At 48.5% G+C, this 12,851-nt stretch overlaps 1 protein-coding gene across 1 annotated transcript in view; it reads right to left on the bottom strand.

The window, feature by feature from the left end:
• The window catches only part of LOC135819276 (unconventional myosin-If-like), a 33,117-nt gene that overhangs the window by 1,654 nt on the left and 18,612 nt on the right, over positions 1-12,851 (bottom strand). Inside the window, exons 18-27 of the mRNA XM_065332453.1 lie at positions 12,319-12,417; positions 11,803-11,947; positions 10,977-11,091; positions 10,102-10,212; positions 4,716-4,774; positions 4,149-4,208; positions 3,280-3,365; positions 2,648-2,797; positions 2,179-2,327; positions 706-937 (exon numbers count right to left, since the gene is read on the bottom strand). Of these exons, the coding sequence (XP_065188525.1) occupies positions 706-937; positions 2,179-2,327; positions 2,648-2,797; positions 3,280-3,365; positions 4,149-4,208; positions 4,716-4,774; positions 10,102-10,212; positions 10,977-11,091; positions 11,803-11,947; positions 12,319-12,417 (1,206 nt within the window). The remainder of the gene's footprint in view (positions 1-705; positions 938-2,178; positions 2,328-2,647; positions 2,798-3,279; positions 3,366-4,148; positions 4,209-4,715; positions 4,775-10,101; positions 10,213-10,976; positions 11,092-11,802; positions 11,948-12,318; positions 12,418-12,851) is intronic.

Raw genomic sequence — 12,851 nt, forward strand, 5'->3', positions numbered from 1 at the left:
TATGCCGCTACCTCACGCCTTTGGTGCAACGTTCCTGACGTGGCGGGACTTCTCTTGATCCAGGGATGCAGGGATTCGAGGAAGCATGTTCAGTGCACAACTTGTAGAACATGCATATCAAATCAATTCACGTGACGCCACTGTCAAAGTGCATGCCTGGAGAGAGCTAGCAGAGTGACATCCAAACAGAATGCGAATGGAGGCAATGTTTTCGCCTGTTTCACAACTTCAGGGCTCACGGTTGGGATGCCAAAACTCGATTACGTGGGAGGACATCTTGAAATCTGATCACCATAGAAATGAGCTCGCGTTACTCGAGCTATGCACGCGGCAGTGCACGCCTACGCGGAGCACAGCAAGGACTCGAGAGAGTTGCAGTGACCTGGTGACTGACAAGAAGAAGTAGAACTGAGGAAGACGGAGACCGGCTGCGGACTTGTGTTTCACTTTGGTTGCCGTACGTGCTACCTTATTCCATTTTGAAGAGGTATGTGTCGCACTGAAAATGCGCTGCGAGATGGCTAGAGTTTGTGTACAAGGGGTGGTCGAGCTGTGGTCGCGTGACAGTCGACCTGTCGTCGCGTGAGCTGGCCAGAAACAAAATGGCGCCCACGTATTTGTACACAACCGTGAGCCCTGAACTTGATTTTAATGAGTATCTTCACGAGCCAGTGATTTATGTATAGCAGGCACAGGGCAACTTACTGTTGCTGCTGGAAGATGTCGGCATCATCCACCTCTGCTACGGTTGTCTTGGCCAGCCCCTTGGCCCCAGACTTGTGGATGTTGGGCTTGGCACCACTTGGTGATGGGCGCGAGGACGACAGTGACTTGTTGACCGACTGGCGCTTGCGCTGTGATGAGTTGCGGCTACTCTTTCCTGACATGCTAGTCACGGATGCGCGGTTAGAAGACGCCAATGGTTTGTTGCTGGGCCCTATGTGTTGGCAATAGACAGACGGTGAGAACACGACAGAACAACAATGAGAAATGGCACGCTGTTGTGACACGCACATACTTCCTTTCAAAAGTGACGGGCACAGTGCAAGAAGAGAAACCTCGAAATAGAAATTTGAGCAGTGAGCCAAGATGAACTTTCCCCAAGGGTATCGACAATCGGGGATGGGTTACTAGTACAGTCGTCCCTCTTTAATCCGGCACCTTTTGCTACGGTGTTTTCTGCTGGATTAACGTGGGTGCTGGATTAAGAAATCCTGCCCTCTGACCCGACCCTACCCAATTGCATGCATGTATCATACGTCAAAACGCAGGGTTTTTCGGTGTCGACCCAAGTATTTGGTGCACGGCTTTATATTCTCAATTGTTCTCCAGGAATATAAACAGTGATAAAGTGATAAAGAAAACCGAGAACATGTTCACATGTACTCTTGCACACACACGCACACACCTGAAAATTGGCAGGACACTACTCCTTGCTAAAATAAGAAAGTATGGTTGACTGCTTAGCCGTTGTCTCCTGGACAACATTGACCAGACTGGCCTAGCCTGGCCTGGCAAGGAGTGCACCTATACGCGATATACGACTGCCGGATTATGAAATCAAACTACGTGCAGTTTGAGCGATTCGTTTCAAAAAGTCACTGCCGGAGGCGGAATTCAGTGTGATGTAGGAATTGAACGAAAAAAATCGGTTTCGTCAGAAAGTGCGCCGGTTGGCAAGGGTTCCGGATAAACAAGTGCCGGATTAGAGAGGGACGACTGTAATGGCGAAGTGAATCTTTTGTAATGACACGGTTAGTAATCAAGAGCGACTGATAAGAGAGAAAATACGGAACTAAATAAACCGTTTGACTCAGCCTGAATATGCGCCATAGGCCAAAGTGCGATTGCACTATTGATCAAAACCAACATCATATCGTATCCAATCAACAGCGCGTTCCACACAAGCTGGCGTGGGACTATTTTTCACGTCAGCTCCTACTCCGCGTTACATTAGCTGCAATTGGGCATATGATTTCTTTCGCTGATCATAACTAACCGGGAGGGAGAGAGAGAGCGAGAGAGAGAGAGAGCGAGAGAGAGACCGACAGAGAAAGAGAGAGAGAGAGAGAGAGAGAGAGTGAGAGGGAGAAAAGACGCTCCAGCAGTACCTAATTCTAAAGGTACTAGCATTGTAATTGTCCCTGACCAACTACTGTAGATTCTACTAGTACTCACTAGTGTTGGATGGCAAGCCATCGCCAATACTGATTGCCAGGCCCTTGCCAGATGGCTTGAGAAGTGCTGCATCACCGGTACCTCTCTGGAATATCACTGAGCGGGTGCCGCCACCGCCCCAGCCTTCCTTCTTGATCGTCATGGAGATGCTGGAGTGAGAGTTTAACGCACACAACAATAGCACAACAAAGTGAGGGCCTCTACCACCAGCAGCAGCAGCAGTTATGTTTGAAATGCCAGAGTCTGATAGGTGAAATTTACTCCTAGGTGAAAATCGCGTAACTCCTCGACAGAAGATTCACCAATTTCATCTCTAAAGATTGAATTTTAAACGTTGAAATATTCGAAAGAGTGAAGGTCTAGACTTTTTGAAACACACTGTGTACACAGAGGTGAAGACCAAGCAGGGAACCGGCAAAGTGGCCAACACATATCGAACATGTCCACGCCTAAAGAGACCGCGGCTTACTTGTTGGAGAAGTTGATCGTCGGTTTGGAGCCTTCCAGCGCCTCGTACTTCTTGGTGTAGACGGTCAGGAACTCGGTCTTGAAGAGACACTCGATCAGCGTGTCATACTCTCCTTTTACATGGAAGATCATGAAATCATCCTGAAGCTCACTGCACTCACACAACACACGCCAGCAACAAGAACACCGGAGTGTGAGCAACCGCAGCACTGTACGTCTCTACAGCTAACTGTTACAAGCCCATGTCTGGGTATATGAACTCAAGACAGGGGAGAGAGATTCAAAAGGAATCTTGGAGAGATGACTCAATTGGCTATTGAACCGCCGACACCCCCTGAGATCCTCAAACTATGGGTGAACTTGGAAATGATCCCACTTATGGGTTCATCACACCTCAGTAAGTGGGTGAGGAAAAGGTGCAGAAAAAGGATTGACGGCATCAAGGTATCCGTCCCGGGATCCAACTGCAGTTACCCCTGCCCCAGGGAATGCAATACTTGATACTAGTGTGGGTGGCTAAATCAACAACACACAGACACACACACACAGACAGACACACACACACACACACTACGCAAGTTCTAATCTCGTATACTGGTTTGCACACTCGATTGTTGTCATCAGCAAGCCTACCTGACAGAGATTGACTGAAGGTTGTTGAGCGCAAGCTGGCGCTTCACGACCTCCACAATCTTGCCCTTCTCCGGCCCCTTCTTGATCTACACAATAGGTCACGAGCCACGCAAAACACACAAACAGATGCATGCACACAGATAGTTTGCCCCAGCAACCAGATGAGAAATCTAGTCCAACACTACAATCAAATGAGAGAATAGAATCTGTACAGGGCAAACAACTAAAGACTTGACTTACCGTAAAAGCCCCTGTAAACGCCCACTCGAAATAACGCCGATCCTCCGCGTACACGGCGCCCAGTCAGGGGAAGTCAACACTTTTGTTTCAAAATAGCGCCCATACCCATGTATACGCCCAGGTATGCCGGCAACACCAGTACATGTACAGGTACCGACACCCAATGATTACTGTTGATGTATATGTTTCAGGACTGCTTTTCCCAAACAGAAGCGGGGATACTCTATTTTATAGTGTGCATGCTCAGCTAAAAAATTAAATGGATTAAGTTGCGAGTAGTATTGAGCCAGGGGAGAATTTCAACATTAGTAATCCAAGTATACACCCGGTTCCAAAATAACTCCCGTGCCCTTTTATACGCCCAGGAAATCGAGGCTGCTATTCTATACGCCCGGGGCCTATACACGGGCTTTTACGGTATCCTGGAAGCACAAACCAGCATGCTGTTCATTTGTTTGAGGGAAACAGGCAAACGGGAAAAGTCTGAAGAAAAAAAATTAACTGTCGCCACCAGGACTCGAATCAGGGACCCTCGCTTGCAGCTAGCGATGCTCTAACTACAGAGCTATGGTGCAGCATACTCTTCGTGACGCAAAGGCTGGAGAAAAATAGGTGAAAACAAGCCTTACCTTCTCTGCGCCAATCAAGTAGATCTCCTTTGCGGTCATGATCAAATAACGGTCCGCAGCCTGTAAACAAGAACACAACACACAATCGTCAGAATTATTCTTTTTGCACAGACATCTCACATGCCACACTGCGGCACATAGAGCTGGTACAACGAAGGAAAGAGGATCACGTGGGACGGCAAGGATTGAGAGACGAGTGGATTGATCGTTTCTTCTCATAACCGGTGAAAAATGTTGGTCCTCACTTGCAGTCAGACCACTACTTTGTGAATAATCATCGAAGAAACAATCTTTCATCTACCAGGACACCCACCCACCCAGACAGAGACACACCGAGACACACCGAGACATACACCCCCCCCCCCCCCTAAACACAGAGCACAGACTCAACAGATCAGACGGTGAGAGAATAGAAAGTAAGACAAGAGAGAGAGAGAAAGAGAGAGAGAGAGAGAGAGAGAGAGAGAGAGACGCACACATGGCAAAAAGGAGCAACAATGGATCCTCCTGTATCACCGCATTGCACTACACAAGAATTGGCTTTTAGCGTGGCACACGCAGACATACCTTGAACCGCCTGTCATACTTGGTGCAAATTGCGGCAAACTCCACCTTCATCCTCTTGGCTATATATAGAAGACAGAGACACGGCAAAACGAAGCATTTTCTTCGAAACTGATAGCTACTACAAGTGTTGATGAGAATGATATGATACGTGACTTAGGAACAACGAGTAAATCAGAAGAGGATCAATAAAGATGCAAGAATGACAAAAACTGCAGTCATGCTAGGAGAACCAAACCCTCGTGCATGCACACACATACACATACGCATGCACGCACACACACATATGTTCAGCTTATTGGCATGAAACTGGAAAAGGACACTGCAACCTCACTGCTGTTACACTGAACGTGATCCTGGACATTTGGTTCCGGGTGCGAGGTCCCCCGGGCAAAGGCCCTCACATCGCGTTCAGACGTGATTGAATGTGTTGGAGATGTGTTGTGATCTTGCCCACTGTCTAGCCCCTGCCCTGTCCTGGAGGCTTTACACCCATCTTTACATTTGTTTACGCGAGTAAGCGGGATGAAGAACGATCTGTGAAAATTTGGTGTTCGTAGCTTTAATGAAAGTTGTTTTTCGGTAGCCTTCATCTTCGTCGTCCTCCATTGCTTTCTTCTTCGCGTGTGTCCTTTTCTCAGCCCCTCTCTTGTTGTGAAGATGAATTTTGGCTCGCCTGTTTGCAATTTTGGAGAGTTTTCTGTGATTATTAGAGCCTGTTGTTGGAACAATTTGTGCTGAGCGGTACACTGTTCGCGAGAGCGGAGCCTCTCAAGTTCGTACAATGGCCACCCTCGCTGGCCATGCGTTGGTGCTGGAGAAAGTGTGCAGGATAGGTGGATTGAAGTTCGCCAGACACGGAAAGTCTACCAGCTATGTAGCCAGGAACTATGTTGGTGAGATCCAATCTTGTTTTGGTGTAGACATCCTGAGTGACGAAGAAAATATTCGTCCAAAGCAAATCTGTGAGCTGTGTTATAAAGTCATTCAGCGCTACATGAATACCAGTACTGGTACCTTAACTCCTTGAGCACAGGGCTGTTTGTCAGTGCACCACGTAAGAAAATGGCCTTTTTTGAAAATTTTCAAACCTTGGCTATGTCAAGTCGTGAAATCTTTGGGAGCCACAACCACAGGCAGTGGTAGGTAGGACCCAGACCAGCACTCGACAACAAGAACAAAAGCGAAAATCGGCCAAAGCACGCCAGGCCGAGTGGCATACTCAGGTCAATTTTTGAGAAATTGCACCAATTGCGTGGTATGCGCGTAAAAAAGAGCTGTGCTGATTGCTGTACATCAACAGCTAGGAACTGAACCCGGGGCCTCACGTACACAAGGCATAGACACTACCAATCGGCTAACAGACCTGAAAACTGAAGGTGCGGGCCATTAGTTTGTATGTACGTCATCCGTGGGGCACTGTGTGGGTGTTATGACGTACTAGTACGTCATGGTATATACAGAAGCGTTGCTTGGTAGTTTAACATGTTTTTCGATTTTGACAGCATGTTACAAGGCGAGGACGCGTAGTGCTCCTGACCCGTAGAGTAACGATGGTCCGAACCTGGGTTTTCCCAATACGGTTCAAATGGTCGCAAGACCGGGACTCTGCCAACCGGGTTATGGTTGTAGTCAGGAGCACTACGCGTCCTCGCCTTGTAACATGCTGTCAAAATCGAAAAACATGTTAGTACGTCATCCGCGCTCAAGGGGTTAATAGTGTCTGGAGGCCATGGCAATGTGAAAGTGTGGGAGAAACATGAGGACAGCAACTGCGTTGTTTGCACTGAAGCTCGTGCTGTAGGTAGGCCGGCAAAGAAAAAATATCAAAAAAATCAATCCCTGCAAGCCCCACGCTTCAGTCCTGTATACGACCGTGCACAGTAAGGGCACGTTTGGTTGGTACGAACTAGAACAGGATTCACCAGAACAGCGCGTTTGGTTGGGACTGCACCTGTTCTGGGTCGGCCAGAACATGTTCTGCTTGCTCCGGCTTCGAGGCCGGAGCAGACCGAGCAGTTTCACTTCTTCACAGTGAAACCTGGCGGGAACATCGATTTTGGTCCCAAATGATCACGTGCATACGCTTTTGGGTTGGACTCGTTGTACCGTACAAAGTGACCATGGTGACCCATACACATTTTGAAGAATGCACCAAGTTTGGCACATTTTTCCACAAAAATGTGCTCTGTTTCTGGAGTACCGTTTGGTTGGCATGAGGCTGCTCCATGTGCACCAGCTGTTCGATCCTGTTCTAGATCGTACCAACCAAACGCACCCTAAGTGAGAAAGAAGCTTGTCTTAGTACAGAGAAAGCATGTGGTATTGACACAGACTCTTTCTCCGAATTCCAGATGAATGGCACACCAAGCTACACAACCAGCCACACGCTTCATGGATGGTGTTGGTCACGTTGAATGCAGCATTTGTCGCCTTGTACTGGACAATGCCATCGAAACACCGTGTTGTAGAAATTTGTTTTGTTGTGCATGTATTTGGCATTGGCTATCGTGCTCCACGCTTTGTCCTATGTGCCGTGAGCCACTTCTTGCCTTAACCGTCGTGAAGCTGTCTGCATTTGTGTTCAGTACATTAGCCGCACTAGAATTACACCGTGATCATTACGTGTCGTCAACAGAAGGTTGCCCGACAGTCGTGCCCTTGTACCAACTGCGGAAGCACACTGAAGCGTGTCCACACTCACCATCCACCCACACACACACCCAACTCCCTAGACTTGTCAGGCTTTCGTCCAGTGGCCAGGATGTTTTGGACGGGTCCCCTGCAATGTTGGCAAGAGACCTTGGTGACCGACTGTTGTGCCATTTGGTCTCATGCAAGGAAACTGATGGAGTCCTCGAGGTGAAAACCAACCAGAGAGGCCGCCCTCAGACGTACATAAGAACTGTGCATGGGACCGTGCCATCCGACGATGCAAGTCGGCGCACTCTTAACCGGCGGTTTAGTGCGGTTGAAAAAGCCACTGGACTTGTCTGGGGATCCGCAGAAAGTGCTGAGTCGTTTGCTGCAGCCAGCCTGCGGTCGATGCAAAAGGAAAAGAGAGACAAGCTACTCGCAGATGATGGCCTGACCTGTTGCAGAGAGTGGTGTTGCCTTGAAGGCTGACCTTCACCTGACCTAGTACACCCTCCGCAAGCTAAGACTAAGACTATGGCATAAGGATTTTGGTGTTTGTCTGGAATCAGAGAGAACAATAAGAAAGCAAATAGAAAAGGAGCTGCCCTTTGCGATTGTAGCCGAGAGCGTTCCCATGATCAATAAGCCTGGGCAGGCTGAGCTCTCGCCGTTGGTGTCCGTGCCCGACCTGCATGCCCTGGTCATGCACCACCTTGATGACCACCACAAGGTCGGCAATCTTGTCTGGCATGACGGTGGTATTGCCAGCGACCTTGTCGTGGTTAAGATCGGCGGGGATCATGGAGGTGGCAGCTTTAAGCTATGCTTCCAGATTGCCAATTGTCCGAATCCGAATTCCCTGAAGAACACAGTGCCGGTTGTGTTCTTCGAGGCAAAGGATTCCCCCGCCAATCTCGCAACAGCCTTGAAACCGTATTTTGCGCAGATCGAGTCCCTGCGCCATGCCACGTGGAATGAGCACAGCATCAAAGTGGTTCTTTTCGGCGACTACGAGTTCCAGAGATGTCTTTGGCCTTTCTGGCAGTAGTGGTGTCAGACCCTGTCTCCATTGCCTCGAGACAAAGAAACTTTTCCAGGTGGCACCTACGGAAAGGGCAACACGGGCAGAGAGCAGGAATCTTGCCAGGCTGGCCACTGACCATGCTGCATTCGTGGAAAGTGGTGGCAACATCTAACACGCACGGAAATATAACAACACCATTCGGCCCGCCCTCATCCCCATTCCCTTGGAAGACGCATGCATACCCGCACTGCACCTAGATCTGGGCATCTTTCCTCTCCTCCTCGAGTGCATGCTCACAGACACAGACCAAGTAGATATCAAGTTGGCTACATACATAGCCAAAGAAAACACAGAGCAAGCACATAGTCAGACGTCATTCACCGACTTGGTGGACACGCACAAGGAATTGGTTGTGTGCAATGCAGAAATCAACAACATGCAGCAAGAAAAGGCCACTGTCCACAATCAGCTTTGCTGGGCAGCCATGGACTTGCCCCAAGACGTGGAAACCCCACAACACATGCAACTACGTGCAGTGGTGGGCGGGGTGCAGTTGAAAATGCAGGACTTGCACAAAACCAGTGAGGAATTGGAAAGGAAGAAAGTAGAGTTGGAAGCGAAGCTTACGAAGCCAGTCAAAGACGGTCCATGTAGTAGGGCATATGAGCCAGTCCTGCAGGGACCCAACATCTGTCGTTAGCACTACCACAGCGGAGCCTTTATCGGTAATCATGTGCATCATGCTCTGAAGCCGTCTGCTGCAAAGCAGATCACTGCAGCACCTTGTCGCCACCTTGAGCAGCACCATCATGATGCTGTAGGCCCCAAGGGTTCAGCTACCGTTGTGGCAGAACGGTATGCTGCACTCTTTACAGAATTTGCTTCCTGTCGAAATATGTATAGCGCCAGCAGCAAGTTGTCAGACTTGGAGATTGAGCTCCTTGAATCCAGCATCGTAACATTCCTGTCCTCCGTGAGACGTGAGCTCGTCAGTCGTGGCCTTGCCCGTATAACGCCCAAGTTGCATCTGCTGGAAGAGCATGTCGTTCCACAGATTAGGCACTTCAGTACAGGCCTGGGCCTCTACGGGGAGCAGGGCGGAGAAGGCATTCACGCCGAATTCAACACCCTCAACAAACGTCACTCCAGCGTCGTGTCTCCACTGGATCGCATGCACACCAGCATCAAGCAGCACTTCCTGACCACTCTACCATCCAGCATCGCTGTTACTCCAGTTGCTCCGACCCACAAACGAAGTAAAACGGCTTGACTTCCAGCCAACTCGTTCGTCGCTTTCTGGCTGATGTAAGTGCTCTATTTCCGCCTTTCTCTGTCAATCTGTTCTTTTATTGTTTTAACTGGAAAATGCTCTCACTGCACTCAGAGAGCGGGCTTGGGGTTCCATCATTGCACATTATGATGGAGTGGGACTTTCAACGTGCCAAACGTGTTGAGAGTTTGATATTCTCCCCCAAATATCTTCCAAATATCTTCTTCAACTAGAAAGTGCAAGAACTACAAAAACAACAAACGAGACGAAACTTTTTGTTTATTTTTGGCCAGAGTACACATTTTTGCTGTTGTCAAGAGCGTAACCATGCACGACGCCATCTTACCAAACGCCCACGCGGTAACAGCAGTGAACCTGCCCGTGATAGCAACGCTACAAGTTATTATGCATTCACTAGTAATGAGCAAGAAAGCTGAGCAAACAGAACTGTCACTTACGCAGGAACTGTCGCAGTTGCGGCTTGTCCTCCATGCCGAGATAATCTCCAACAAAGTTCCTGTTGATCGTGCCACGCCGACGCTGTTTCCTGTTGAAGACGACGGCCGAAGCTGCAAGCAAACGCAACCGATAACAGTGAAGCACATGCGTGACTGTGACACTCGTGTGCAGACAGTGTTGTACTGTAAAAGCAGAAAATTCCTGTGGTGTAATATTTTCGGTATTCTCCAAAATTGGCGGTTCGGTGGAGGGAAATTTGCGGTGCGTTTCATTTTCGGTAAAAATTTCGGCACCAAAGTTACCGAAAATAAAACACCACCGAAAATTTCTGCTTTTACAGCAGAGTCATCAGCATGGTGCAGTGCAAAGTGGTGATAGGTACTTTACAACCTTGAGTGCACAGCAGAGATACAACACATGAAAGCGATGTTGAAATCTCGTCCATGCGTATTTCAATACTTTGAATGAAGTGAAGATGGTCTGATGTCACCACTCTAATGGTGCCATAAAAAAGTCACGAAACATGCCCGTTGTAGTATCAACAGTGTGCATGCTTCTAGGTAGAACCTCTCCATACAATCTACATGTAAGCAAGACATACAGCTGCAAGAGGAACCGCAGCTGGAGCCAAAGTCACAGCAGCGCAGTCGACAATCCAAAAGTCCCCCACACACCAACAGCAGAAACAGCAACATACACAGCGGCCATACCCAATACATCAGAAACATTAGCCATCGCCAACATATCAGCCATAGCCAACACATTAGCCATAGCCAACACATCAGCCATAGCCAACACCGCAACAGATACAGCCAACACATCAGCAGATACAGCAGCAGACAAAGCAACAGCAGCATTGGTAGCAACGCCATACCTTCCTCTCTTCGCTGCAGAGCATCCTTTCTGCCCTTGTAGGCACGGTATGACTTCTGGATGACGCGGGCAAAGCCGTCAAACTTCCTGTCACGAGATTCTTCCAAAAGGAAGAGCTGGAAATGAAGCAAAGTCAACAAATGACTAGATATCAGAACACAATGCTTGTGATTGATGAAGGTGAACAACTTATAGCGATGGAGCCTGATCAATTTCGGCATCCTGAAATAACTAGAGTGGATGTGTGTGCATGTATGTACCGGTGTTGGAGATGGAGAGTCAGTGCCGTGGCATGTACTTTGTCAGCCATTCACATGATCATGTTGTCCGGACCATGTTGCCCGGACCATGTTGCCCGGACAGCTTTTCAGCACAGAACATGATCTAGATTATTCATACAATACTGTGAGGTTCTGAAGCACTGGAGTGCTAGCCTCGCAGCCTAAACCGTTCTTATTTTCACGTACAGCAGTCTATGCACAATGGACTGGAGTCACTGCGTGTACATTGGTATGCTGGTCCGGGCAAACATTCTAACCAGTTTGTTCTTCAGCGCGTGATAGTACTGTTAGGTTACTAATGGATTCATACTCCCCAGACACAACGGATAACGGGCAGGTGGGACGGCATTTATTAGGGAGACGAAGAGAAAGACGAACCACAATGACTACATTATAGAAAAGAGAGCGAGATCGAGTGAGGGCGGCAATATAACGGGCCTGGGTAGCCATGGCAAATATGGGTGGCAAGTAGCTACCCAGGCCAACGGAAAAAAGGTGACAAAAGGTGAATATGTGTCAGAACCAGCTGTTCTCTTGTTGTCTTACCGATTCGGGGTTTTTGATGAACAGCTTGCTAGTACCAACTTGCCATTGGTCCGGTTCCATGTGCACGGCACTGAGAATGTGCTTACAACCGTCGATAGCACCACCGTGCCACTTTGGCCAGGTCTCCGGTGTCAGAATGGCAAACCTGTCAATGCACCAAACAATCAATACAATGTGCAATGCACACTCAATGGCCAACACATGCAACTCACATGCGTCAAGAAATACGTGCCCCCCCCCCCCCCACACACACACAGAGTGGGAACACTTGAGTTCCAACACACGCAGTCTCATACATCGAGAAGCACGTACCAACCTTCAGCAATGAAACATATACTAACAATCCTGAAACTCCAGAACAGTTCAAACATGTTGAACTCTTCCTTGACAGTCTGCATACAGAAGAGCTGCTCTAGCTGTGCACGCGCACACACGTGTGTGTGTGTTGTTGGTGGGGATGGTGGTGTGTGTATATGTGTGTGCGTTGGGCGTGGGGGGGGGGAGGGGGTAACTTACCGCTGAACGAACTTCTCAAAGGGTCGGCGATACGCGAATCCAGCACGACGTACTCGAATGTTCTCCTTGAGACCAAGGTACTCAACCTGATGCTTCATCCTGTACACAACCAACATATACACCAGCAATCAGCAATACAAGTAGTTAGATAACAGGCCCGCCGGAACCGGTCCGGTTGGTCAGGTTATCACCGGACCAACTTTTCGGCCACCAACAAATGTTTCCTACTGTGGAGGACATGTGTACCCGCCATATCAGATTATCATACGCAAAGTATAAAGCGTCATGAAGGGTTATGAAACTAGCGGACCAATCAAAAACTGCTTCCGGCGGTCATGGATAACATGCCAAAAGCAGAGCTGTAGCTCTAAAGCGGTGTTCATACGCGACTCCATGTAATATTATCGATGATGTTTATGTCCTCGTCAACAACAATGTCACGAATTCGTTCGTAAGTCCGTATCAGATGTTGTGAACCGTCTTCTATGATATGTTTTATTATATTTACTTCATCACCTCTTTCGACTGACAAA

This window comes from Sycon ciliatum, chromosome 6 (assembly GCF_964019385.1).
Source record: "Sycon ciliatum chromosome 6, ocSycCili1.1, whole genome shotgun sequence".
Lineage (NCBI taxonomy): Eukaryota > Metazoa > Porifera > Calcarea > Leucosolenida > Sycettidae > Sycon > Sycon ciliatum.